General features: G+C 40.2%; 2 protein-coding genes across 3 annotated transcripts; one reads left to right on the top strand and one right to left on the bottom strand.

The window, feature by feature from the left end:
• Positions 1-10,567: 10,567 nt before the first annotated feature.
• wnt9b (wingless-type MMTV integration site family, member 9B) lies at positions 10,568-15,647 on the bottom strand. The gene is made up of 4 exons (XM_026164430.2): positions 15,438-15,647; positions 14,771-15,024; positions 13,072-13,337; positions 10,568-11,701 (listed from the first exon to the last, which is right to left on the bottom strand). Exons 1-4 carry the CDS (start codon positions 15,521-15,523, stop codon positions 11,240-11,242), a joined length of 1,068 nt encoding a protein of 355 aa, XP_026020215.1. The 5' UTR covers positions 15,524-15,647; the 3' UTR covers positions 10,568-11,239.
• A 2,018-nt stretch (positions 15,648-17,665) lies between these two features.
• Positions 17,666-27,212, top strand: arf2a (ARF GTPase 2a). 2 transcript variants are annotated; one of them, XM_026164431.2, is made up of 5 exons: positions 17,666-17,794; positions 25,542-25,696; positions 25,827-25,937; positions 26,026-26,150; positions 26,534-27,212. In XM_026164431.2, the coding sequence occupies exons 2-5, from the start codon at positions 25,552-25,554 to the stop codon at positions 26,693-26,695; spliced, it is 543 nt and encodes a 180-aa protein (XP_026020216.1). In that variant the 5' UTR covers positions 17,666-17,794; positions 25,542-25,551; the 3' UTR covers positions 26,696-27,212. The 2 variants fall into 2 exon arrangements, with proteins under 2 accessions (XP_026020216.1, XP_080156314.1); XM_080300188.1 differs by lacking the exon at positions 17,666-17,794 and adding an exon at positions 20,906-20,942.
• The last annotated feature ends 140 nt before the right edge of the window (positions 27,213-27,352 follow it).

Here is a 27,352-nt window from a genome sequence, read left to right as displayed (position 1 = left end):
ATTTTACAACATAAAGTGTGTTGAGCGGACTATTTTTTTTTATTTTTAATTTTATTTCGTGCTACATAAATAAAACTACGTTGAATTGAATTGAGTCAAATGGAACTGAATTCCTGCACTGTATCTTTGGAGGACTAAAGGTGAGGCTTTCAAACCTAATAACTCTGTTATTAGGTGTCAATCTGGTGGGGGTCATGGTCTTAGCCAGTTTTGCTTTTGGTGCTACATTGCACAAAGAAGATGGAATAGCTGAGGAAGAAGACAACCTCTAAATTCTTCAACTTCACCTCAATTATGGTTTTGGAATGGATAAAGCAGGTTATTCGCTTCTGAAATGACCTTCACAAAGACCCGACTTCAACCCTATTCAAAATTTGTGTACTTCAAAGTCAGGTTTGTGCCAGGAAATCAACCAATTTTAATGAACTCTACCACTTCTTCTAGGAAGCGTCGTCAAATATCCAGGCAGAATTATGCACGAAGCTTGTTGATGGCTTGCAAAAGCCTGGTTATCGTGCAACTTGCTAAGAGACATTTAGCCATACACTATTAGTGGGAGTGTATAGATATATTTGAGCCTGTAAGTATACTTTTGACCGTGTGGTTTATCCAAATTAAATTCAAACTTATGAACTCAATTCTTGTTTGTTTTTTTCAAAGGTGTATGCCGTACAATCATTGCACTCTGTAAAAATAAAAGTTCAAAGTAACCACAAAAGGCCAAAAATTACCATGACATTCATGCTTATGATGAATGTATGTAAACATCTGACCATAAGTGTACATAAATAACGTGAAAACCGGGCATGAAACTCCTGTTTCTGGACAGGCTGTAATTGGACAATGCTAAACTCCCAACGTATAAATCTGAGCCTTAGGCTACATTTTCCATTGCATTTGATATTCTTTTAGGACACAGAGGTCTTTGGCCTACAAAGACAAGCTTTGAGAAGATACAGCATAATCTGTTGACACGTAGACATGTCACAGGAAAGACTCTAAGAAACATGTCCTAAGGCGAGCTTTTGTCAGCTCTCCCTGACTAGGTCTAATTAGGCCATCCTCTTTTTCCACAGTCAGGTGTCAGAGTGTTCCTGTTTGTCCACCCAGAAGCTGTTCTCCTCTTCTTGCCTGCAGCCAGAGTCACCAAAACTAATATTATTAAACTTCATAGTGAGATTACAATTCACAAACACTGAAGAGAAGATGTCAGATTTGCCAGCCACAAACTGGCTCTGTCATGGAGTAGGGTGTGAAAAAACTGTCTAAATTTCACAATAGTTCCTTGGTGATTTATTATGAGGAAAGCACCTTGGAGCGCTGCCTGGCGCCTTAATAAAACCACATCTCAATCACCCTATACATACCCTCCATCAGTGTGGTGTCTACCTGTTAGGGAAGAAAGAATAAATGAGTGCAAGGGAAAGCAAGGGAAACATAAACATTAACATACTTTGTGCTCCTGTTTGGAGGTGATACCTGTATTTGTTTTCCTCATTCAGCACAGCAATCAGAAGTTGGCCCAGACACTTTTCCACGGCTGCCTGATGCTACATGAGTTGATGGTTGTATCTTCAGGCAAGACACTTCTGAACAGAGGTCCTTTTCACCCACCCCCACATGTCAGAAATCTTGAGATCTGTTCATGCCACTTCTTGCTCTTGCAGTTCACCATTTTTGGTTGTCATAACATATCCTCGGGGTAGTGGCTGGATGCGTACGGCTTTAACCTGTTGCTCAGAATAGACAAGAAGTAGCGAGAAGGAGGAATAAACCCTCTTAAACCATTTCTGAGCAATACATGAGGCACATCTCTGGAGGTCGTGGGGTTCTCTCCGTCTGTCCTTTATGTTTCAGCCCTGAGGAAAGGATGAGATGAGCTTACTGGTTTTCATCCACACCTGATCACCACGGGCGCAAACTGGAATCCAGACTCCAGGTGTGGAGCCTTGATCACTTTGACTGAGCGAGTTAGCGCCAACTGTCACTGTCATACCTTAATACACATGTCTATGGAGCACAGCTGGTGTAACATTCATCCTTTTCTCCCATTTTAATTAATTTTCTTGTAATTTTAAGGAATTTGGATGATGATACAGAACAGAATTATTTTATTGAGATACTGCTTTAGAAGAAAACTGTATTACAATTTTGTTACGTACTTCTGCTTTCTACAGCACTACAATATTTACCCTCAGTTGTAGTATAAAGTAACAGATAACTGAACTACTGAGGGGTAATGTATAGATTTTACTGCACAAAAGTGTTTGCATAGTATTGTGGAAAACCTTTATATTTGGCAAAGAAAACAGGAAACATACATAAAAATACAGTAAATAAGAAAAAAAAATTGTTTGCAAAATACTGATGAGCTTGAAAAGTACAATTTAGAATGACCACCTTTATTTCTTAAGGTAGCCAGAACTCTCTTTTGTAATTTCTTTAACTAGTCTTTAGGACTCATTCTCAAGGTTTCTTTTTCCATTTTTCTTAAGGGCATGACTTTCAGATACTGCTCATCTGATGTACATACTTTTTATACATACATTTTCCTCCACTTGTTGTGAATCCTCAATTTTTTTAAGAACACGTTGCACACCATGCCGAAAAACGCCAAGTTTACAACAAATAATTCTTTTGGAATCACCTTGTTGGTTCAAAAATGCTATTTCCCGTCAAACTGTGTTGTGTTTGGCATTTTTCACAGATTCACCTAAATAATGGGAAATAATTTAGTGTTTTTATGACACAAACAAAGTGTCTAAAGATACAATTTCTAATTGGTTCACTACTAAGTTGTCTGTTATGTGTAGAGACAACACTGATTTATCACTTTGAGTCCAAATAAAACTCTAAAAGTCCTTCAGGAAGCCTTCTCACGACCACTGTAAAAATTTCTGGCTACTTGGAAGCAAAATACAACATAAAGAAATGCGAGGTGGCTCAAGACTTGTATGTTAACAATGATTTTAAGAGAAGCACGGGTATGTATTAAATATATTTATATGAGAACATGCATGTATGTTGCTGCTTTGTTGTTAGGAATGTGATTTATCTTAGCCCCTTTGGAGGTCTTGTAACCAAACAACATTTAGTGCTGCATCAGTCTCCCTGCACTGCTTAGAAAACACAGCAGCCTGGTTATTGTTCAGTAGAGAAATGAAAGCACTGGATGTGCTCAGAGACTTACCCCCCACCCCCGCACCCCAACACTGTTTTGTTCATCAAGGGAAAATGATATGTTATTGAATCACTTCCCTACAATGTACTTAATGATGTTTTCCAGGCAGTATAACACATCATAACTCTACAATGATTGCCCAAGACAGACACAGTGAAGAAGCCAATTATGAGGAGCAAAATTGCCCAGGGTCAACAATTTCTGGATACCAGTCATTTTTTTAAAGGCACACTGATCTTTTCGCTTCTTCCCTGAGGCAGGTGAGCCACTCGTCTTTGAAGCTGTGGCGAGGCGCTGAATGAAAGCAAATGAGGGCCTGTCAGAGATGACAGGAAAAACTCATAAGCTCCCAACATCTCAGTGGGTTTTACTGTGAAAGGAGTCCAGCTGGGGGTCCAGAGGGCAACACCCCCTCCTCCCACAGGGACAGTCTATATGACCACCCCAGTTGCTGCGACAATATTACTTTTAATGATGAAATGTCTGCGAATAGCCACAAAGAGACTAAATAAAACTAAAAACAGATAAAGGACAACAACATAATGATGCAAGACAACCGCAAATAAGCATAAAACCACAGGGTGATTGTCTTACATCAGCCCATCGCTGCAGGCTGTGTGGAAATACAACTGCCCTCTTTACTCTTTTTATTTCAAAGTGCTCTAAAGTTTGTATTTGTTATTTGGTATTGATTTAGTGCTATTTAAGAAATAATTGGTCTATTAAGGTCTTGTACATGGTGTAAGGAGCTTGGAAAGAAAAGCGTCTGGACTTCTTTAGGTGGCTTGAAGACGTTTCACTTTTCACTTTTCACTTTTCTTTCCAAGCTCCTTAGACTACAATGACCTGGATGACTGAGAACCTTCACAGACATCTTGTACATGATTTGAGTCAAATGCATTTTTTGTAAATCTATAGATTTGCGGTTCCCAGCAACCTTTTTTCTCTTCAGTGGAGAAGACTAAGCTTTTGAAATGGGCACAGGTGATCAGCATTACTGTCTCCCTCTGTTGGTTCCTGGTATGCTGTATGCCATACACACATACCCACAGATATGCAGCCCTCTGGTTAACCACCTGTGACACTAAGACCTCTGAGGATGAGAGATGCTGTCCACCCCTGTGGTTGGATTTCATCTTTGCGAGGATGCGATTAAAAACAGCAGTGGCACGAAGTACTGCACCGGGGTTCCCCGGCCTGACAGCTCCCTTCCCACAGTCATGCAACCACTTTAAACCACACTCTCATCATCACGCTGTGTGTGTGTGAACAAAATTGTGTGGTGTACAGAGCTCAAAAGAAATGTTTTTGTCTACCTGCATCCCTTTAATGAGAATCATGATTGAATTGTGAACACTGGTGGAAATAAAGCCAGCAGACAGCATAATTGTGTAGGTATTGGTATCACAAATAATCACAGGCAACATACCAGACTTCTCTTTCAGAGATGTTGCCGGTTGGGGAGAAGACATAGCTCAGAACATTATCTGTGTTTTGCTTTCCTGGACATAGTTGATGTGGGAAAGTTTAGTTTTGATTGTGATGGAGGTCAGTGAGTGTATGCATGTGTGTGTGTGTGTGTGCAGTGTGCACATGTGGCTGTGAGAGAAAAAGCAAGAGGAGTGCCATTTATCGAGCAGAGGAGTCAGTTATGTAGGTGTGTGGGCTCTTATCACAGCAGCTGCCATGTAAACTCTTCTGTTGGTGCTGCAGGTGTTTCTGTGGAGTAGCATGAGAACAGCCTCCCACAGGAGCTTCCCAATGGGTGGGTAGTTGTGGGGCTTGAGAATGGACAGTTCAAGAGGAATCGGGTAAACATCTGCAGGTATCTTTGTTATGTAAAACCAGTTCATCAGCACTCCTGTGTTATACTTTCTTTTTTTTTTTAAACTACCAGAAATCAACCCATTCTGTGTGAGTCTGCCTGTGAATGTGTCATCGGCGCTGTCATTGTAGTTTTCAGTACTTTGGCAGGTGTTTGTATGTGTTTGTGGAATGTTTTTGTCCAAACCATTAAATCACAACCTGTGAAGGAGTCTCAAGACTTTACAGATGGGTAGCTCAAACAAAAACAAATGAATCTCAACAGGTTCGAGAACCCAAACCTCAGGGAGAAGGAAGATATTTGGAAACAAAAGATCTTAGAGTGAAATCAAAGCTTGAAACTTACTGGAAAATCTATGGCTGCAAACTATGGGTAGTGACTGGTAGAGATCTTGGATACAAGGAATTTAACTTCCTCTGTGGGTGTCTGGGCTCTCCCTCAAAGATGGGTGTCATTCAGTAGGAGTTTAGACACTAAATCTTCCACATTGAGAGGAACCATTGAGAAGGTTCAGGCATCAGACTTGGACGCCCTCTGGGTAACTCCTAGGTGAGATGTTTTAGGCATGTCCTAATGGGAGGAGACCCCGGGGCAGACCCAGGACATGCTGGAGAGATCATATCTCTTGGCCGGCAAGGGAACACCTTGTGGTCCCACTGGAAGAGCTGGAGGAGGTAGATGGGGAGAGGAAAGTCTCTGTGTTTCTGCTTAAACCATTCCCCCTGCAACCTGGACAAGTTGCATAAAATGAATTCAATTAATGTCAATTTACATTCAGTTTTATTTGTATAGCACCAAATCACAAGAACGGTCCCCTTGAGGTGCTTTATATTGTAAGGTAAAGTCCTTGCAATATTACAGAGAAAAGCCCAATAATCAGATCTTCTCTTGCAATTCGTACCCTCTTTCTGAACTTAAAACTATGCATACTTTAAGGTGAGCTGAGCCTAAAGCACAGATGACACAGGCTTTTGCTATAGTTGCATGTGTTGCAGGGGATAGAACCTCACCAACTCTCCACATCTTTTAAATCCCACTTGAAGACACATCTTTACGCCCTAGCATTTAAATGGGAGTGAGTTTATTACATTTTAGTTTTGTTTTTTAATGTGTTGTCTATTCCTTTTAGTTGTACTGCACTTTGATCAACCCATGTTGGGGGTGAGGGGAAAGAGAAGAGAGCAAATGAATGCACTAATGGACCTAATGTTCTATTCAGTGTGTAAGCTCATGAAGTCATCAGGATCAATTAGTGAGGTCACTGAACAAGGGAGACGGGACTATTTTGCTGCAAATTTATTTAAAACCGGATAATTTTTCTGAGTCTTCCCTCGGTGACGATGAAAAAGAATGCAGGCTTAAGCCACTGCCTGTGATCTTCAATTTTTAGACCAAGCTACATCCATCTATTAAACTGTCTACAGTGCTAACATGCTTAAAAACACCATAAGCTTAGAAGGATTTAAATTGGAATTAAATCAGTTCAGTTTAGAAGAAATGAAATTAATTTTTGAAAAATGTGAAGATCCACAAACGGTCAACGATGATATCGGTTCCCTCTAAGAACCATGAGGCTGCTTATCCCTTCCAACTCTGATTTATGAGAGACAAAAAGAAAAGAAAATGATTTCAATGTTTTATTGACAGACAAAATAGATCCTCATTCATTCTTCAGTTGATTACCTTGTCAGTAAATTTCAGCTCTAAGGCAAAGCCTGTACTCCAAGTTTCATATTTTTCCTTTGATTGATTTAGTATACTATATTAATTTGTATGAACTAATCATTTGTATTGTAATACCTGTCAGCTCTTCTTGTTTTTCTCCATCCGCAGGTGAACAAACCAAACTATTCATCATTTAAACCTTGTGCCCGCTTAATTGACCATCAAACAGGCATGCGCTATCTCATCACCTACTGCGAGGAACTCAGCCACCATCCCAGTCCAACCCAGCCCTCTGAGTTCGAGGTATGCACTCAGCCTTGTCATAGCTCTAGGCAGTGCATGTTCTTGTTGTGGGTTGAGCAACTGCATTAGTCATTTCACATTCCAAATTCCTACCCCATGCTGTATTCACAACTCTCTGTATCTCTCTTTTTCCTCTTCTTCTTCACCAAATCCATTCCTCTCCTCGTCGTCTTCATTATTTAATTATCTCCGTGTGATGTCAGGGTGTGGGGATTAGGCACAGCTCCAATGCTGTCTAAGAGTCTCCTCTCCAGAGGCGGAAGTCTTGTAGGGTGTAGATGTTTGACCTGGGGCTCAGAGGTTTCGATTACAGGACAGGACTTCGCTTTGTGTCCTTGAGCAAAGTATCTACCAAGCCTTCCACGCTTGAGTTAACATCTACTGTTCTTACACAAATGAGTGATGTATAAACCTGAAAGCTATGTAAGTCTCTATGGATAATATCTTTTTGCTAAGCAACGCAAATATAATACATATCTGAAAAAATGCCCCAGCCCTGATTTGCCAATTCATCTTCATCTATCACAGCATGGTGCACTGCTGCAGCCCAACCCGGCATAGTAACCTTTACCTGAACCAAGCCGGTGAAGACACAGGAGATAGCGTTACCATCAGCCTTAACCTACATTATCTATGTTATTCAGTGTCTCAGGCAGACAGAGAGAAGCTCCGGCACATGGCAGGGTGACTATAGCCCACACCCGCACATGAAGACCTCACTACAAACACGGCTGAAGTGACCACAGGTGTGCACTCGTCAAGTATGCTCACACACACATATGCAAAAACTGTTTCGCCCTCACCTGTCTGCTGTCAGGACTCTTTCAAACACATACACAGGCGCTTGGCTATTGCACCTCTGCTCAGTCCAGCCTCCCCACCCAGCTCAAAGCTCCCCACCCCTGGGGCTTGTGCGTGCGAATCCGGCCGTGGACTCAGCAGCCCCCATCGCTGCGCCCCCTCCAGTGAGGGTAGTGAGGGAAATGAAAGCTTTAGGAGTTCATTATAAAACAACAAGAGCAGCAGCAGGGGATAGGCCTCCCGGGGCCACAAGCTATCCCTTCTCATCCCTCCATCCTCATCTTTTTCCTTCATGTCCCTCAATATCTAAACCCTGCTCCACCTTTCTTTCCGTGACACACTCCGCCGTCTTGCTCTTTATCCTGCAGCTTTTTAATACATGACATTCATGATGAATAAAGTTAAATATTGATCTGGATTATTATAATATGATGAGTTAATGTGGTGAGTCAGTAGTCTGACCACACGAACTGGTTTGACCTCAGTCATTGGAGAGATGCTGACGCATTTTGTGTACTGCTGAACTGAATTTTTCAACTTTATTGTTTGAGAAGGGAAATTAGTTTTGCAGCAAAGGACACATTCAAAAGTTCAAAGAGGCAATACAATATAGTTGCTGGACAGACCAAAGAATCTTGCTGCGGTCCAGTGGAGATCACATATCACTAAAGTATGAACTCTTCAATATCTAAAAAAAAAACAAAACTGCCCTATTTAACCAAGTGATTCTTTAAATGATCATGTTAGCTTAAGGCTTTGGGAAAGTATGTGAAACTGTCCTAAAGACTATGGGAAACAAAAAAGGTGAAATATCATAAAGTCAGAGTTAGAGTAAGCCGCTGGTGATTCATAGTAAGCAGTGGTGCATTTTATTGCTTGAGGTAAAATACCTTTAAAGGCTCTGCAGTGGCTTTAACGAGCTGTCAGAATTCAAATCACTAAAGCCGGATATGTATCATAGTGAAAATACATGAAGTTTAGTAAAACTGAAACTTTGAATATTTGCATACATATGTTTGGTTTTGGAATAGTTTTCGACAAAAACAAGAAAACATTTAAGATTTTTTTTCTCTATTACCCAAGCTAACCTTTCCCTATTTCCCCAAGGTGACATTTGGCTCTCCATAAAGTTTTGCCATTAAAGCAAACAGCTGTTTTTTTCTTCTATGCAAGGTAGTCCTAAAAATTCATTAAAATATCTGAACAGCCAAGACAAGTTTACTCATCTTACTTAAAAACTAATTTGCCCCAACAATAACTTGCTCTACATCAATAATATAAAGTAATTAAAAAAATTATCTTATAATTTACTGCAATGCTTTGGGTTTTAAGTGAATGTTCTAATAAGGAATAATAATGCGTAATCACAGTAATTAGAGAGAAACATCAAAAGCACCAGAGAGCACACTATAAATACCTTATACAATAGCCCTCTGTATGCTGTAGGTTCACTGATGCCTTGCAAATGAGTGGAAAGTTATGATTCAGGGATAATAGCACATAAACTGCTCTCATCATCGTTGTGGGGCGGTCGATTGTAACTTTCTAATGGTGAATTGGGGGTCAAATGCTCTGAAAGACAGCGCTCCTCTGAGTCACCACCTTTGTCATCATCTGCATTATGGTTGTCATCGCGGCTGGTGCGCTGGCCAGAGGCACAACACCTGTAAGCGTGTTCTCCGCGCATGCAGCCCTCGCCTTTCGGTTGGGCGGTTGATGGCGATGCAGCACGACCACAGGATTTTCAGATGAAAAGGAGGCCAGGCCACCATGAGCAGGAAGTGGTTTTTTGCTCAGTCGATGCACAGAGCCGTGTTTCGGGCAGGTGTATTGCGCTCGCTTCCTTGTTGCGTGTGAAGTGTGTGTGTGCGCATGGTTTAGTGTGTTTGCCTGCAGCAACTGAGCAAGACACAACAAAACACGTAGGCCTTGTGACTCGTTGTCCATTTATTAACCTTATTTGTTTTAAATAAGAATGTAAAGCAACTAGATTTTTATAAAAACTTGCTTTGGAAAAATGAGTATTCATATATTACCAAATTAAAAAGAGCTGTACAAACATCTCAAATATGATATTTATAACGAATGCAGAGGGGAAAACATGTATCTACAGAGAGGATAACTCTGCATAGCTCATAAATCTTACTGATATTTGCCAAAAGATGAAGTGAGGTAGAAAATTATGATTCCACATTGTCAGACGCCAGGACCCCTGACATGAGTTATACTCAGATTATATATACAGTTCAGAGTCCCTCAGAGAAAACATTAACTGGCCAATAAAAACAAACCTTTGGGGTCCGGCACGCACTTTTGACCTGCACACATGGACACATTGAAGTTGAATATATAAGGGTAGTAAACTGGGTGATTGTCTTTGATTAGCAATTTTAGCAAATAAGGAGCATGATTAGCCCACTTCAAAGGCAGTCAGAACAAAGACGTGGCTAAATTAGACTTTGAAGACCAAATGGTTCGGCCAAATAATTTTAAACTTGAAAGCATAGCAAAGTGTGTGTTTCTATAAACAGCAGAATTAGAAGAGCCAGGCTGGTATGCTGATAAATTAAGAAAAAAAGTGATCTTTAACCACAGTGTTTGGTGTTTCCCTCACTATTGCCCCAGGTATTTCCCTTTGTTCTACTGAGCCCACATTAGTCCACATGTAAAGATTTCCATAGACATTTCCATAAGAGCAACTGAAAGCCAGCTTCTCTGCTTGCACAATAAGCTTCTCATGCATCAGTTACAATGTAGGTTGTGTGGCATTAATCACTGCTCAAAGCTTCCAGTGATTCTTTCTAATCATATATTTAGGCCTAAAGACAAACAATTCATAATGCACATAGGATCTCATGATGCAAGAGCAACTTAAGTGCTTTTTAGTCAGGACTGAACTTTAGCTAAAAGTTCACCACAGCAGACAGAAAGTCAGACAGGTAGGTTCCTTTAAAGGCTATTTTAGCCTCATTGATAACAATTGATTCCAAGAATTAAAATATAAAGCAGCAGTACAACAAAACTGGCACAATAAATAGTGAAATGGAGGGAGACAATTACAACACAACAAAATCCCTTTTAGAGCTTCCTTGCAGACAGGATTCAGCATCCGATGTCTTCCAGTCCGGTCCAGTACCTGCTGTAAGAGCATTTTCCCTCCTCATCCTCAGGAGAGTGAGATTTCAGTGCATTCAGCGAGAGAAAAGCAGGGTAGTTTGAAAACATCCTCACCTACAGTAAGCTGTTGCATATCAATTTAGTGACTATAACCAGCAGTATAATATTATTACATTTGTATATTCCATGCAGTTCACAATCCCTTAGTGTTAAGTGTCTATAGGAGATTACAGTTCAGTCCTGTCCATGATCAGTGATTCATTTTTTTTTTTAAATCACATTTTCCATTGACTCAAAGGATCATTCTTTATTCAGGTCTTTGCAAATGTCTTTATCTCATCATGCAGCTATGCATTTTTGCAGGTATATACCTCCTCCTCTCTCACACATGTCTGACACTCCACGTGGCAGCACCAGCGTACCTGGCAGTGGCAAGACAGGCTGGTGAGGCGCATGGCTGTGTTATAACCACGTCCGCAGCACAGACTCTGACAGCTTGTGTCTTTGGCGCACGAACGGCCACCTGTACCAGGGGAGTAGCGAGAGGGCCTGCAGAAGCTGGGGGAGTCTTCCAGGTAGACCAGGTCGGTAGTCCGGAGGCTCTGACCTTGGCGACGGGGGCTTGCGAGTTCGGTCTCCCCGGTGGCTGCGTTGGTGACGCTCAGCACTCGCACAGCAGTGTCGTATCGATACTTCAACAGGCGTCCAGTGTCGTGAAAAGGAGACAGCTGCTTCCAGCAAGTCCGTACAGCACAAGAGCCGGAGACACCATGGCACTTGCAGGTTGTTTTCAGTCCGCTCTTCACTGCCTGGGATAAGATGGGAGGTTGAGGGGGGTAGGAATTGGAGGGAAAAAGGGAAGAAATGTCAGTTCCTTCACTTTGATTCATTACCTGGCCTCTTATCTGGGAGGTCTATCTGGCAAGAGTGAGACAATTTCCTGCAGGGTGCATAGGGGGTTAGGAGTGGTGGTCCGCCAATATGTGCCTTTAGCTCACCTCAGTCAAAAATTTGACATAATGGATTGAAAGATGCTGTTCAGCATGTCATATTTCACCCCGCATTTCTCACTTGGACAGCTCTTGCTATTTTTTTTTCCTCGGTGTGTTGAAACTAGCTCTGTCGGCTTCTCTCCTGCCTCTTTCCTAAAGCCTGAGGCAGAGGTGACAAACAGGGGCGAGTGGAATCTCTCCACCCTGTTTTTAGTACATGCCTGCTCATGGAAAACATCAATAAGAATTTCTGCGCAAGAAGTGCCAAAAACATAATGCAGCATTTGGTAGTGGTGCCCCTCATTTAGGTTAATAGTTCACTGAGCTTGATGGTCAGTGATGAGAGCAATCACTCAGCCTGAGAGCTGCTGTCTTTGCAGAGGCCAGAGACAGGTCATACAGAGAGACCCAGAGGGTACTTCTAGGTACTTCTGCTCAGTTCCTCCTTTTGCAGGCATGAACCCCTCGGGGGCTTCAGAACACCATTAATGTGAGATGAGGGATGCCGACCACTTTAAGTTTTTGTTAACATGGCTCCTGGTCTCTTCTGGCCACACTGGTGTCAACTGAGGAAAACATTTAACTCAGTAAAGATTAGATAAGATAGTTGTGTTTTTCCTTTTTCTCCACATCAGCTTTGTCTAGGTGTGAGCTACAGGAGTAGGACCCTGGGGCCTGCTATTTCACAGCTACACAGTGGTGGTTATGAACATTAGGTGGATTTATGAAGAGCACAGTGATCCAGTAAGTGGAAAAAAATGCTTGCTCGTATATTAAAAAGAGGCCACGGTTATAATCGTTCTCTCTGAAATGAGACCTTTAATTTTCTGCTGGCCCGCACAGCAAGCTTTATCATGCCTGAAAACACCTGGCTCCAACCATCCCACAGCCATCTTGTCTCCTCACTACAACTGCCTCACCCTCTGCCTCTGTATTATCCGCTCGGGCCGATGACAGCACCAAATCAGAGAGCATTTATCTGGCTGGCACCATGAAAAATATAGAGGCGAGGATTACAGTTCAATAACATTTGATACTCGGGACTGCGTCAGAGGTGTAATTGTCAGGTAAAATCGCAGAACAATTAATCGAACTGAGTGTTGCTAAGGCGTACGTTTTGTCGCCTCAGGCTTCAAGGAGTAAGCTGTTTTGCTGCAGAATAATTGATGTAATATTTCTACACTCACCCGAATTCCAACGTTGATGTTGTGGGCATCCACCAGAGCCCTCAGGTCCTTGCTGACCCTCTTTTGGCCGAGGAACTTTTTGAGAAACTTGGTGCTGTATTTCAGGTTGTCACCACAGACCCCCCACTGCCACGCTTCCCGATGCTGGATCCCGGGGGAATCGTCACAAGTGCACCTCTCCATTCGACCTGAGCTGCATGCTTTGGCAAGTGCATGGGTCAGTGCTGCAGAGGACACAGCCAGCAGGAATGCAGTCTCCTTGAAAGCTGTGGCAGAGGGATCAGGGGAGGTGGAAGAAAAGAAAAAATATTTAAAGCTACATTTTTTCAAGGCTTTGGATGCAAAAGCTATTGGTGCTCTGAAACATTTGCTCTGAAAGAACAAAATTTACGACAAAATGCTTTTTGCGTCACCGATTAACCTTTTAAGCCAGAATGTTTACAGAGGACTCGATGCGTTGTCAGGGTTTACAACAACATCAGCAATTCTGCAAGTTTTCTTACGTCGCAATTCCTCTCCTGACATTTCCTTTTGGTTTTGCACTGTTATTTGCTTCACCCAGAGCCATCACCATGGTATATTTTGATCCAATTAATTATTATTTTGACTAGGAAGGATTTTCCCAGATGAAAGTGGGTAATCACGCCACCCTTTTCCTCTGGGAATGGCCACTTTCCCGAGATAAAAATAACCACAGGGCTTGAGCACTCTGCACCGCACCACATTTCTTGGCTTTCTACTCCCTCATTACCTCTGTGCTGACCTGTTCATGTTCTCCCACACGCTGATATCCATATGCATAAAGCTTAGAAGATCCTAAAGGAGTTTATGTGCACAGGAGGGATTTTGAGCTATATGCAATATGGTGATCCAACGGTAGCTAATCAATAGGTGTATCAAGCCATGTAAATTATAAAGTATTCAAGTAAGCAGCTTCTCAAAAACTTTAAAAGGTTGTATCAAGTCAAGGGGTTCAGAGGAGTTACCGAGTGTTATCTTGACACATTCTTTGGTATACAGAATGACTTAGGAACATTTTTAACTTTAAATGAGATGAAGAAAATTAATTTTGTCACTGGTTTTCTCAAGCAAAATAACTTACCAAGCTTTTTTTTATATACAGGAATCATTTTCAGCACTTTGCTGCAAATAGTTGAAGCTCATGTCTCAATTGTTTATTTAGAAATGCAACAAACGACTATTAGGAACAAAACAAAGAACCTGTAAAACCTTATAAACGGGTGTATATTCAGTTTCTATCTTGTACAGCATGTAATACATCTTATTGAAAAAGTTGCTTCCCTGTGTGAGAAAGGGGCTTGTAAAATGTTGTATTGTTTGAAATAAAATAGAAAATATCAGTTTAATTATTTCGTTAAATTTGAACAAGAAACCTTATTGTTTACAAACTTTTACAGCTGTTAAACTGGTGGTAAAACGTTTACGCATAAATTTTTTTACTGGTTCATTTTTCTCATTTTCACTTTTTGATTGATGAGCTTATGTCGACAAAAACATGCCTGCAGCACTACAGGTGTGCTTATCTATAAAACATCCTGTTCTTACTGCTCAGCCATGCACTGCAGGTAAATAAAGACGAAGACATATATAATTTGTAGTTAGATAAAAGAGAATTTCCGACTTTCTCAGTGACCTTGAGCAAGAACCCAAAATTGAGGAAAGTGTTAAAGTGGCTCACCTCTTTTCAGAAGACTTCCCCGACCATCCATGCTGCAGTTCCAGCGTTCGTTTCTGAACTGATACCGACACTCAAGGAGGCTGAGGCGCACCGACTCCCGAAGCGTCTCGGCTAAGCCCGGCTCCCTGCGACAGAGTCTCTTCTGTCTCCTCGTCAGAGTCATTTGTTCGCACTGCTTCAGGTGGGCCTTTCCTGATGGAGCTTCATTGGAAAACGGAGCTGGTAAAAACACCAGAGGTTCCCGACCTGTCAGTCTAGGATTATAGAAGAGGGGGAAAAATCACATTAGAAATTGTATGTGTGTGACAAAATACACCAACACTGCGTCCACAGTAATGAAACTATTCTGTCACCACTCCAGCATATGTTGTTATTACAAATGTGTTCCCACAACGGTATTTTCTCCCTCGAAGAAAATCCAGGAATAAAACTTTTATGTTCATTTACCTTAAAATACATTTGAAATTGCGAATATGGATTTTTTTTTTTGTTTCAGTGGAACATATTAGCGTGTACATGGACTTCGAACAGCCCTATAAAAATATAATTACGCGTGCGTAATTCAGCTAAAGCTTGTAAAGGTTGTGGCTGTGGTCACTTCTAATGATTTAAACAGAAAAGCCAAACAACCGAGATGAAATGTACAAGTAAAAGTTCATTGCCTGACCCAAAATAAGCTGCAGTGTGCGACAGAAGGATGCAGAGTGCAATGATTCGCAATAGGCAGGCGGTCCTCGGGAGCCTGGAGCGCATGATGCCGGGTTGGCGCTGTTCCTCATCTCGCTGATTCTTCAATAGAGAAAGTCCGTGCCGTTTGCTCGGCGCTTCTCTTTAAGGGGCCCCTCATGCACTCAGACCCTCAATCCGCTGCGCCAGGCGCCCTGGTCCGCTGGGAGGCAGGACTCTTAGGGGAGGGTACATCATCCTGCCGCACTGTCATTGGATTCTCTCAACATTGCTACTGTATGTTCCCTCCCACTGTAACGCCACCCAGAAGATGCAAGATCAGCTCATAATAATAATAATAATAATAATAATAATAATAATAATAATAATAATAATAATAATGATACAATTAAAACTTAATTAAAGTCGTGATTGAATCTAAAGTTTGAGTAGGACTGTCAGTTACCTGAAGCAATGAATAAACAGTAGAACTGTTCAGACATAGGGTCTATATGCATGATGATGGTTATCTAACAGCAAGCATCTGTCTGATCAAAGGGGCTCAGAAAGCAAAAAGATTTTTTCTTTGCTTAACATATAAGTTCTTATATTGTATTATTAAAGAGTATAAATTCAGTGATCCTGCAAACACACTGAAAGAAAAAAAAAAGGATTTAAAAAAAACCCCGCATGGCTAGAAAGCAAAGGATCCGTGTCTGAAAATAGTTCTGAAATTAAAGGACAGAATCAGACACTGAAGTCTGTTATTCCAATCAAACCTATTCCATCTGGTCCCAAACAGTCGAAGGAAAAAAAAAGAAAAAGAAAAAACAGGCATGGATGGAGCCCCATCTAGAGGATTTTTGAAATAAAGAATAAATCTGGGAATACAAATGAACGTAGAGACAATAATACTAATGGTTTGGTTGTGTATCTACATTTGATTCACGTTTAAGCTAAAGAAGGAGGCATGGAGGGTTTTTTTTTGTTAAGGCAGTCCCATCCTTTAATGGAAAAGTCTGTCAAATTATGTTGTAAATTATAGCTTAATACTCAATAATATTACTTTATCAATTTTTTAGTAATTATATGATTGGATATATCCATCCAGAGGCCAACAGCAAAAGTCTTGAGTAATCCCTAATTTTTTTATATTTTGCGAGAAAAATAGGTGATGTCTGCAAACACAGGAATACAGTCTATACGGGAAAAACTGAATTTGCACAATACTGACCAGCTGAAAAGTCAATATTTGGGATGGTTGCCTTTATTCTTCAATGCAGCCTGAAATCATCATGCTGAAAAGGGAAGCTGTTGCCAACACTCCCCATAGTATTGGTTTAGAAGTTTAGAAGATACTGAATGTATAGTTCAATCAATATTGACAAGATTCCCAATGCCACTGGCTAAAATGAAGCTCCAAATCATTGTGGAGTCTCCACTATGTTTTGTACATGCTCCTCTCCTGAACTCCTCTGTACTAATTATGATTTGAACCAAAAATGTTTAATTTGATTTTTTTTTTCTCTTCAAATAAATCAATAAATCTTGAGTCCAGCTGTTGCCTGATTTGCCATACCTGAGTCTTTGTTTCCTGAATTAGATGGATCAATTATAGGATCATCTCAATCCCATCTCTCAGGTCCTGTGTCAGTCTTTGGGAGGATTTTTTCTTTTTCTGAAGGACATGACTTTCAGAAACTCTTCATCTGCCGTAGATAGTTTTTTCTTTATAGGGTTTTTTTTTTCAAGCCAGCCACTACTTCTTCTGTCCTCAACTTGTCTAGTTTCATCAAATTCGTTCAAGGACATCAACCCAGGTTATGTCAGATTTCTGGATAATAATCTTTTGGGAATCACCTTGTTAGTGATTGTTTATGTGTTTTCTTTGTTACTTTTTATAGATTCACCTAGAATTGTGGTAACAGATGTGCTTTTGCAACAGATTGCTAGTAACAAAGTGCCTATAGACATAGTTCAAAATTATTTATTTGCTAGGTTATTAATATAACCTTGCTACACAAAATAACTTATTATTTAAAATTTATTTAAAATGAGTGGAAAGGCAGCCAAATGTCCAAAGGAAAAAAAAGTTTAAAGACCTCGGAAAGCCTGGAGGATTATTGCTGAAGACTATGTTTTTTTAAGATACTGAAGACTTTTGCAGTCCTGCACTAAGCTTGTAATGTCACCTTCTCACCATTTGGTGAAGCAAACCCTCGATTTTAATGTTTTCAGCCGCTTCAAATCACACGAAGAAGAAAATGGTGACGAAGAAGAACACGACGTCGCCGGAAAACGCCATTTTGTTGTTGAACCGGATCGGTGGTGTAGAAGCATCGAGAAGCGCCAGTGAAGGTAACATTTTTCTTTTCATTGAAAAATACTATATAGTTAAGCCTTATGAATATGTATTTCATTTGAACACAGAAGAAGGCCGCTGATGTTTAAGTCCTGCAGCTCGGTTGGTTTGAAGTTGTAGACGCTTTGAGCAGGATACTTTAAAGTTCATAAGCTGTTTCCTTAGCAGTTTAACTTTAGCACCATTGTGTTGACTTAAGAAGTTTTTGACCGCTGGATACACACCCTTATTAAACAGTAATCAATAACTGTATTAGGCGGTGGCGTTTTTGAGCTCACTGTGATCTAAATGGCTAATATTACGCGTTATTCCGCTGGTTCTCGACCATAGCACAGTTAGCAAGCTAGCGTCAATGAGCTGTCACTTAGCGTTAACGTCACACAGCTCCAACTCACCCATAAAACCTTAAAGGAGATTAAAATAATTTCTTTTCTACTGCTTGGTGGCTTAAAGTTGCCACCAGCGCCATTTAAATTGCACCAGAGCACTGAAACTGAAATTTGTGTTTATTTATTTTTTGTTAATCAAAACGTTTCGTCTTACGGGGGTTGAGCGGCTGACCAAACTGAGGGACAGGTTTGAAACACAGAGTTAAGTAATAATAGTCAGTGGTTTAAAGACACTTTTAAGAGTTTTTGTCACCCAAAGGTTCCCAAAAAACCCCAAAAAACTTCGCAGAAACAGTCGCACCTCTTTCATTGAATGGAAGGATGGGTGGCGCTTCACCTCTGTGATCCTGTCAGTCCTGTTTACTCAAAGAACTGCTTTACACCTACTGAACATCACTTCCTCATTCCTCGGACCAAAAGCATGATGTTTGAGGATTTATAGGAAGCTGAATGCACTGCTGCTTCCCATGAGGTTCTTGGAAAGGTCACAGCACAGTAACTGGACCATTTTGGATAGAGTGAGTTGTGAAATTTTCAAACTCATCTTTTTTTCCTCTTTTTTTTTAAAGTGGTGACGTCACTCTCCCACCCAGCAGTGACCATCCCTCCTTAATTCGCCTAATTTGCTGCAAACTAAGCAACTTTGTCACTAGACTTGGTGACTTTTAATACCCCGTTAGCTGTCTTTTCCTGGCTCATAATGACCCTGTGTGGGTTTGAGTAAGCTCAAGAGCATGGTTAGTCCACTTGTAGTAATGGTGATGAGTCTGTCTTCGATCACTTAACAGAAATTTGTCAAATTTCCTGCTATTTATGACTAATTGATTGAAAAGGTGTATTTAAGTAATGCACTGCTTTAAAAAATGGAAAACCTTGCCTTCTAAGCAACCAGTAAAGCACATATAGACAGTGCTCCTCTGTGAGGGAGGATCAAACTTTCTTGCAGAATCCAAGTGAAGTGCACTTCTGCACTTTGTAACTTTATCCCAGAGTTTACATGTAAACACAGACATTTTTTGCGGTTATAAAATTAAGCACAAGTCACCAGCCTTTTAACGTTAATGCTGCTTGCAGGGGTGTGTATGTGCATCATGTGCTCAACCCAAGAACCACACCTACCTTTAAACTACCAAAAGTGACCAGGTATGAGTCAGCGTCTCAACACAAAGTCTAGAGTTGATGTATGAAAACGGTTTTGACAGTAGGCATCAATTGATACTGAACTCCCTTAGGTCCATAATTATTCATTTCATTAACATTACAAGACTCGAGTGTGCATTAACTGGCCTAATATAGAGCTGGAAAAAATGTTACTTTCATCTATTTTTATAAGATTCTGTTCCATTGCTAATTTTTCTTTCAGCAATAATTACTTACTGTAGGATAATAATTAATATTTTTTCCCACAGTATTTTTAAATTAACTAATCTTCAATATTTTTTTCAGTCTTTCAGCTCTTCAAAAAACCTTCAGTCTTTGAATGATTAGCTAACACTGTAATGTTACATAACAGAGAAAAGACAAATATTGACCTCTGATGTGATACCGTAAAGCTGTCTTGTTTCCTGAAAGGCTGCTTGCTGATTCCAGTATGTTATTCTACCTCTAATATTTGTTTTTCTCAGTTCATAATAGCTTAGGAGATCCTATTATCTTTCCTTTTTTATTATTATTTTTCTCCCCAAACATGCATATTAATATTTTGAAATTTAAAATTTTAGTGCTCATCTCAAAAAGCACTTTAATTTGTTGATGAAATCGATCACTTTTTATAGTGTCCCTAAATATCGGTTTTCTAAACATAATTAATGCTTTCTGTTTGTGAAACTGAGAGTGGGATGCATCCCAGAGCTCAATGCTGAAAAGATAACAGTAAATTTAGTTGGCAGTAAATCCACATATTCCAAATCTCTCTGTTAAATCGGTCCTTTTCTTTTCCTCACGCTGGAGGCCGATGCATTAATGTCGCGGTGAGCTTGTAACACTCGATTCTGGTGTTTTGTTTTGGGGGGTTTTCTTGTTTTTAGACTACCGCTATTTTTATCAAGCCTCAGGCATGCAAAAAGTCGGTGTTTATCGTGTGCATTCAGTGGGCGTTTTGAGGAAGTTTTTTTGGCACTGTTAAATTCGCGTCTTGGGTTTACCACATTCTTGCCAGATGATCAGCAGGAGCTGCTGGTCTCAAGTACATGTTGTAGCTGTGAAATGACTACAAAATACTGTTCACGCTTACAGTCAACAAACGACGTACATTTGACCAAACGGAAGTGCTCATATTAATCCAGCTGTTGCCACTGGCCACATTATAACTCAAGTTTTACTTGCGCTGTATGCTCACATGTATGCTGTGATTACAGCTTGCAGTAGTGTAAAGACAATGATGGGCATTTACTGTCTTTCTTTTCTAAAGAAAAACTGTAATGGCAATTTATTACATCTAGTGACACAACATGAGTCAAATATAATAACAGAAGTAAACCTATGGTAGTGTTTTCAATGGAATATAATTGCTTAGCACTTTAGTTCCACAGTAACAAAAGGAACTTAACTTTAAAGTAACTCTTCAGTTGAATTTGAACATTATTTTTATTTGTATGTTGTATGTATTTGTATATGTATGGTACAGCTTTTTAGCAAGTTGGTTAAAGCGCTGCTTTTCCACCATGTAACCTTATTGGCAGGTTTCATCCACTGTTTGTTTCCTGTCATACAGAGTCTGTCAAGCCAGTGCTGCAGTAGTGGTGCTGTAGAAGGTGTAAGTGTTCACCTTTTTAGCCAATAACCCGTGAGTGACACATGTCTCTCGCTTTCAGATATGTCTGGGCTTGTTGTTGTGCATACTTAGGAATGTAAACACATGGTACATGAGATCTTTTTTTTTCTTTTTTTATCTCTCCCTTTTCTTTTTTTTTTATAGCACATAAAAATGTAAATAGAGTGCACAGCCCTAAGCCTGGTGTTTTCAAAGCTACTGAGTGGTCGTCCTGTGTTCTGCCTGCTGGACGCTACACAGTGCTCTTGGCTGTGTCATTTCCAAAGTGAGAACACAGCAGATGCTCACAAGCTCCAGCTTTATGCTACATGTGAGAAATAACAACTTTGGGGAGTGTCTCACCGTGATCTGACTTTTTCAGTAGTTTGTGTGAAAACAACTTAAGCCTCCCTTTTTTAAAAAATTGTATTTTATTTTTTTCAAGGGAAAAACTTAATTTTACTGACTAGAAATACTAGAATTTAACACTAAACTGCACTGATTAGAACAGGTGTGATCCGTACAACTTTCCACCCTGCTGGTTAAGAACATTTTGGCTTCTTGCAACTCTTGTATTTCTTCTCCCAGCTATTAAAGTGACCTTTAATTTTTTAGGTGATTAATCCTATACATACCCTTATCCAGTATATATCATTTATCCCTATTAAAGGTATAAAAATGGTATTTAAAAAAAGGTATAAAAATGGATCTCATCCAAGTTTACACCAAATAAACTGCTGAGCAGCACAAGTTGGTTTGTTCTGTCTCATAGTCGTCATGAAACGTTTTGTAAAAGCCCTAAATCAAGAAGCAGGGTTTATGAGGAATAAAAGAAATTTTTGGTAAAAAATTATTTAAGCTGCAAATTTACTTTATGAAAACAATATCTAGTAAGGGTGTATGGTTTCCTGTATGGTTTGGGTAAAGAGTAAGTTTACAGGTTAATGTTTCGATGACATATTATTTTTCAAACAGTATCAAATCTATGTGCTTACACCTGTGCCTCAGACTTTGAAGATGAGACCACAATTTATGAGAAAAAGCAGAATTTCTGGCATTTCAAAAGGATTAAAATAAAAATGTTTTCCCTCTTCATCTGTATGTAGTGAAACCTCACCTCAGTAGTTCATCTGATCAGGTCATCTAACTAGGTTAAAAATGTGCTGTGCGACATTTCACTAAACTATATTAGCTAAATGAAATCTCTTCCGTCTTTTCTAAGTAGTTAACCAATTACTCCTTTGTTATTAAGACAACCAGCTTATTAAGTGTAATGCTTTGTACTGGTTCTTGTTTACCTTAGCCACAAGCTTGTTGGATACCCAGGACAAGCAGCACTGCCACTATGGCCTCTGTTTAACTTGGGAGGTGTGTTTTGCAGCAGCCGTTTACTTGAAGGGCAAATATTGTTTCATTTTAGGGCCAGGAGGATGTTACAGAAGTGCTTTTTACGGTCATTAACACTGACACAATAAGGAATATAGGGAACAATAATAATGACACTTTCCTGCATGAGATTCTTGTAAGCAAGTAAAATTTTATTTATATAGCACATTTCTAGATAAAAAGATCACAGTGCTTCACAAGGTATAAAACAAGATCTCAGGGATCTACTGGGGACATAGGGCTGTAAAAGTTCAATGATGTAGGCTGGTGCTTGTCCTTGAAGAGCTTTAAATGTCAGAACCAGTATCTTAAAATGGACTCTTAATTCAACGGGGAGCCAGTGCAACTGTATAAGCAACGATGTTACATGAGAGTACTTAGTAGGGGTGCAGCGATACACAAAATTCACGGTTCGGTTCGATACTTTGGTGTCACGGTTCGATATTTTTTCGATACAAAAAAATGTTCATGCATTTTTAATTTGTCATTTATTAAAATTATAAATATATATTTTAACTCAAAAGTACAGTTTTTAAATTTAACCCTAACCCTTGTGCGCGTTTTTTATTTTGACAGCGAATGCGCACCTGCGGACCACTTATGTGCAGCCCTGGTTATTTAGCTCATCATATTGCAGCCACAGAAATTCTTTTGTCCATGAAACCATAAAGCTGCACTTTCTTTTTGCCTTATAGTCTGATTTGTCATAACTTCTCCGTTTTGTGGTAAGCTTTTCTTTGGCTGTCACTTCTTCACCCTGACCTGTCTTATTTGGCTCAGCAGAACTGAAATGCTTTTACACACGCACTCACATAAGCTCAGCGATTCTCTGCGCGATCAACCTCTCACATGTTTAAGCTGCGGGAGATTTCACTTGTCATGTTTGCATAGTAAGCTAACGATTAATAAGACGATGTCAGAGGAATTGGTGCACAAATTATCATCACTCACAGATCAGTGCTGTCGCTCTCTATACACAGTTCGCACGATTGCAAAGTGAAAGCAAAAAAACAAGCGCAAATTCAAACGCGACTTCAATATGTCACATATTGACAGTGGCTCACCGATGCCAATGACATAATTACCCAGCTACATTTCTGAAAGAATGCAAAAGCATTGACATATATTTTTCCTACAATAGCCCGACGGGCAGGGAAGAGATAGAATTTTGGTAGCCCGACTGAAAAAATCGCTAGCTCCGGGACGTCGGGCTAGCGATATTGCAAGCCCTGTATCTGATTGAGGAATCACTCATCTTTGGAAAAGAGAGTTTATTACAGAGAAATGGCTCTTTCCAAAATAAAAGCTATACTATCCGCTTCTTCTGGGCTATATTCTCAGCAGCATAAGGAGAATCATGTGCTAACAGCTGTCTAAATGACTCGGGTAAAGTTAGTAGCATGCATGCTTGTTGTTTTTGTCTGCTTCCACTTGTCTTTGCACTAGGATGATGTCAGCGTAAATGTGCAGTCATATTCGTTGTGTTCCCACTAGTGCTTTCAGGTTAATCTCGTTGAAATGACCTTAACGCCACAACACGGCAAATCTCCGTTAACGAGCTACCGCCGATCGCTCCGTGCATGGGGCTAGACGGCCAACACGTTAACGAGCTAACTGCGCTAACACGCTAGCTCCCACCCATGTAATTGAGCATTGCATGGCACATCCAACATACTGTTTTACTTTAGTCCATGACTCGCTTACCTTCAGGGTCATACGTCACATAAAAACCAAAATAATTCCAAACGCCAGATCTGAATGAGGGTCAATTTGCCTGTTGCAAGGAGAGCTTAACTTCTGTCTCGCTAGCTTGCCCTGTGCTCTTCCTTCTGACTGTGTTGAGCGCTCAGTGGATCTGCGCTGGACAGTGCAGCCTAGGCGGAGTAGTCGAACACAGATTCACTGAGCGCTCAACACAGACAGCATCGTCAGAAGGAAAATTGATAAAATAAATTACAAATGTTGTATTGTTCGATACATATGCGTACCGAACCGAAAGCACTGTATCAAACGATTCAATATCGATACGAATATCGTTGCACCCCTAGTACTTAGATGTTTTTGTCAGAAGCCTTGCTGCAGCATTTTGGACAATCTGCAGACGCTTCAGGGAGTTTTTGTTTAGACATGTAAACAGTGAATTACAGTAGTCCAATCGTGATGAAATGAATGCACGAATAACAATCTCCAGTTCAGTATGAGATACTATAGGGCTCAGTTTAGAAATGTTTCTTAAATGATAGAAGCATGACCGAACCAGAGATTTGACGTGGACATTCAGGGTAATAGCAGAACCAAAGGTTACTCCTAGGTTCCTGATAGATGATTTCACAAATGTTGAAAGAGGACCAAGAGCATTCATTATGTTAGGTACATGTCTGTCTGGAGCACATACAAGGACTTCAGTCTTTTCTTCATTAAGTTGGAGGAAGTTGTCAGCCATCCAACCTTAGATGGATTCTAAGCACACATTTAGAATCTGCAGCTTAGAAACATCTTCAGGTTTAAAAGACACATATATCTGGATGTCGTCTGCATAGCAGTGGTAGCGAATGTCCTCAAAGGGGCTCAAAATGTAGAAACTTAACATCACCCTCTGATTAGGTTTGTTTGTGGCGACTAATTTCTAAGTTCACTTAACAAGGGGAAATCAGTTGGAATAAATGACTAATTTAAAACAAGAAAAACTTGGCTATCAAATTAATTTGAGAACCGTTTATAGGACAATGCCAAAAACTCTCGAAACAAAAGCATTTGAAACCATTAATCGCATTCTTCAGTAGGGAATCGAGCCACTTAACTGTGCAGCACTTTATATCATGGTTTCCAAATGTTGCACGTTTCTTCCGCGTTTATCCACAATCTTATTCTTTCACTTTTAAAATAACCAACAATAATTATTAAAAAGAATTAACAAAAAGACTCTGCCTAGACTAACAGATTCATGGTGTTTCTGATCAACGATGGTCCATCTTGTGGCAGATGGTTGCATAACGTTGCGCGACAATTTACCAGCATTTGGCGTCAGTGGAAACGTTTAATAATTGGATTAAATGACTAGAACGTCTGGCACGACTGACAGCAGCAACGGTTAATTGACTAGTTTCGCACATTCCTACTTCTGATGTCAGCACTTCAGCTGTGTTTGTGAAATTGCTTTTAGTTTGGTATCACATTATCAGAGACCTTGCAAACTGACAGTTTCTCCTCCTGCAGGTGAGACAAGATGGGAAATTTTGCTAGCCTTTTTAGTAAATTGTTTGGAAAGAAGGAGATGAGGATCCTGATGGTAGGACTGGATGCTGCTGGAAAGACCACCATCTTGTACAAGCTCAAACTGGGAGAAATTGTTACCACAATCCCTACCATTGGTGAGTCATCCCCCACATTGTAATGAGAATTTCATTGCTTGATACAAAACATTGAAATTTTGGCATTAAAAAAAGAAAAAAAGGCAACACACGGTTGAAACTTGTTTAAACCTTCCATCTCTCACTTTAGGTTTTAACGTTGAGACGGTAGAATACAAAAACATCAGTTTTACAGTGTGGGATGTCGGCGGTCAGGACAAGATCAGGCCGCTTTGGAGGCATTACTTCCAAAACACACAAGGTGAGATAACTTATATCTTTTCCATTTTGGTGTATAAGAATTAGTTCATGGTTGCCCTCAAAACTGACCCTTTTTACTTTACTTTCAGGCCTCATCTTTGTAGTGGACAGTAATGACAGAGAGCGAGTGGGTGAGGCGAAGGAGGAGCTGATGCGAATGCTGGCTGAGGATGAGCTGAGAGATGCCGTGTTGCTCGTGTTTGCAAATAAACAGGTGAATTTGTGTTTGAGAAGTCAAAGAAGTCACCATATTTAACCCCCTTTCAGATGAAACTGTGCAGGATATTCAGAATTCATTACTAGAAATTACAGTTGTACTTGTATCAGGTGAAGGTTATTGTATTTATTTGAATACATCTTAATTTAAAATCACTCGAAGGTAAAAACTACACATCTGGCTGCATTACCTCACAACTACTTGCAAAAAATATATAAGATGTAAACATCTTATACATTTTTGAAATGTAAGGTCAATAATGATACAGTTCGTGGTTTCAACTCTCCTTTTTTTACTTCAAAATAAAAGCAAAGGCAAATTATTCGAGGTAACCTATCCAGGGGACGCTTGTTATTAACGGTTAATTTCTGCACCTGTAGGACCTGCCCAACGCCATGAATGCAGCTGAGCTTACAGACAAACTGGCCCTGCACTCCCTGCGTCACCGTAACTGGTATATCCAGGCCACATGTGCTACTACTGGAGACGGTCTCTACGAGGGTCTGGACTGGCTTTCAAGCCAGTTAAGGAACGCAAAATGATCAATCACTGCCAGCTCTGTGCGGTGTTTTGGGAGATTGCACTGGTCCTGGTCTCACGCTCTCCTCTTTTTTTTCCCTCTCTATTTTTTCTGAAGCGTCGGGCCTTTTGGCTAGTGCTCCCCTGCATTTGTACTGTATGTGTGTGTTTGAGTATTTTTGGATGAACGGACGAACGACTGTGCATGTACGTGTGAGCTAAGTCGGAGCAGCCCTGCTGTGCCTTGAACACAGTTAGCTCTCAAGACATCTCATTCCTCCAGTGTCAGCACATCCAGAGGCACTGGTTCCCACAAAACAGAGAACAACACAACATTATTGCTTTGGGTCATCTGTCAAGAATGTTTAGAATCACAAAAACCAAAAGGTAACAACAATTAGGTTTTTACATCAGCCTGTCATATTAGAATTAAGACCATTTTCACAACTGTTTTTTTTCTCCTCTCAACCTTGCAAGATGCACTGTGCTATGTAACTAGTGTCATTTTTGGTAAAATAAAGTATAATGTGTTACATCCTGGAATAGTTCATGTTCTTTTGAAAATTATGCATTTTGACATTTTTAGTTACATTAAAAAAATCTTTTAATTCCATAAACGTGTAGATCCTGTTGATAATCAGATTGTAATCGGAGTCGGTGTGTCTGTGAATCTTCCACAT

This window comes from Astatotilapia calliptera, chromosome 4, assembly GCF_964374335.1.
Source record: "Astatotilapia calliptera chromosome 4, fAstCal68.1, whole genome shotgun sequence".
NCBI lineage: Eukaryota > Metazoa > Chordata > Actinopteri > Cichliformes > Cichlidae > Astatotilapia > Astatotilapia calliptera.
Note: the sequence above shows the minus strand (reverse complement) of the source record. Positions and strands in the feature narration are given on the sequence as shown.

Excerpts from the sequence above, each read along its gene's own strand:
- arf2a (XM_026164431.2), top strand. The coding sequence starts at position 25,552 with ATGGGAAATTTTGCTAGCCTTTTTAGTAAATTGTTTGGAAAGAAGGAG. Across the intron at positions 25,697-25,826 it reads TACCACAATCCCTACCATTG|GTTTTAACGTTGAGACGGTA; the intron begins GTGAGTCATCCC and ends CTCTCACTTTAG. Across the intron at positions 26,151-26,533 it reads TCGTGTTTGCAAATAAACAG|GACCTGCCCAACGCCATGAA; the intron begins GTGAATTTGTGT and ends CTGCACCTGTAG.
- wnt9b (XM_026164430.2), bottom strand. The coding sequence starts at position 15,523 with ATGCGCTCCAGGCTCCCGAGGACCGCCTGCCTATTGCGAATCATTGCA. Across the intron at positions 13,338-14,770 it reads GGGAAGTCTTCTGAAAAGAG|CTTTCAAGGAGACTGCATTC; the intron begins GTGAGCCACTTT and ends CCTCTGCCACAG. Across the intron at positions 11,702-13,071 it reads ACATCAACGTTGGAATTCGG|GCAGTGAAGAGCGGACTGAA; the intron begins GTGAGTGTAGAA and ends ATCTTATCCCAG.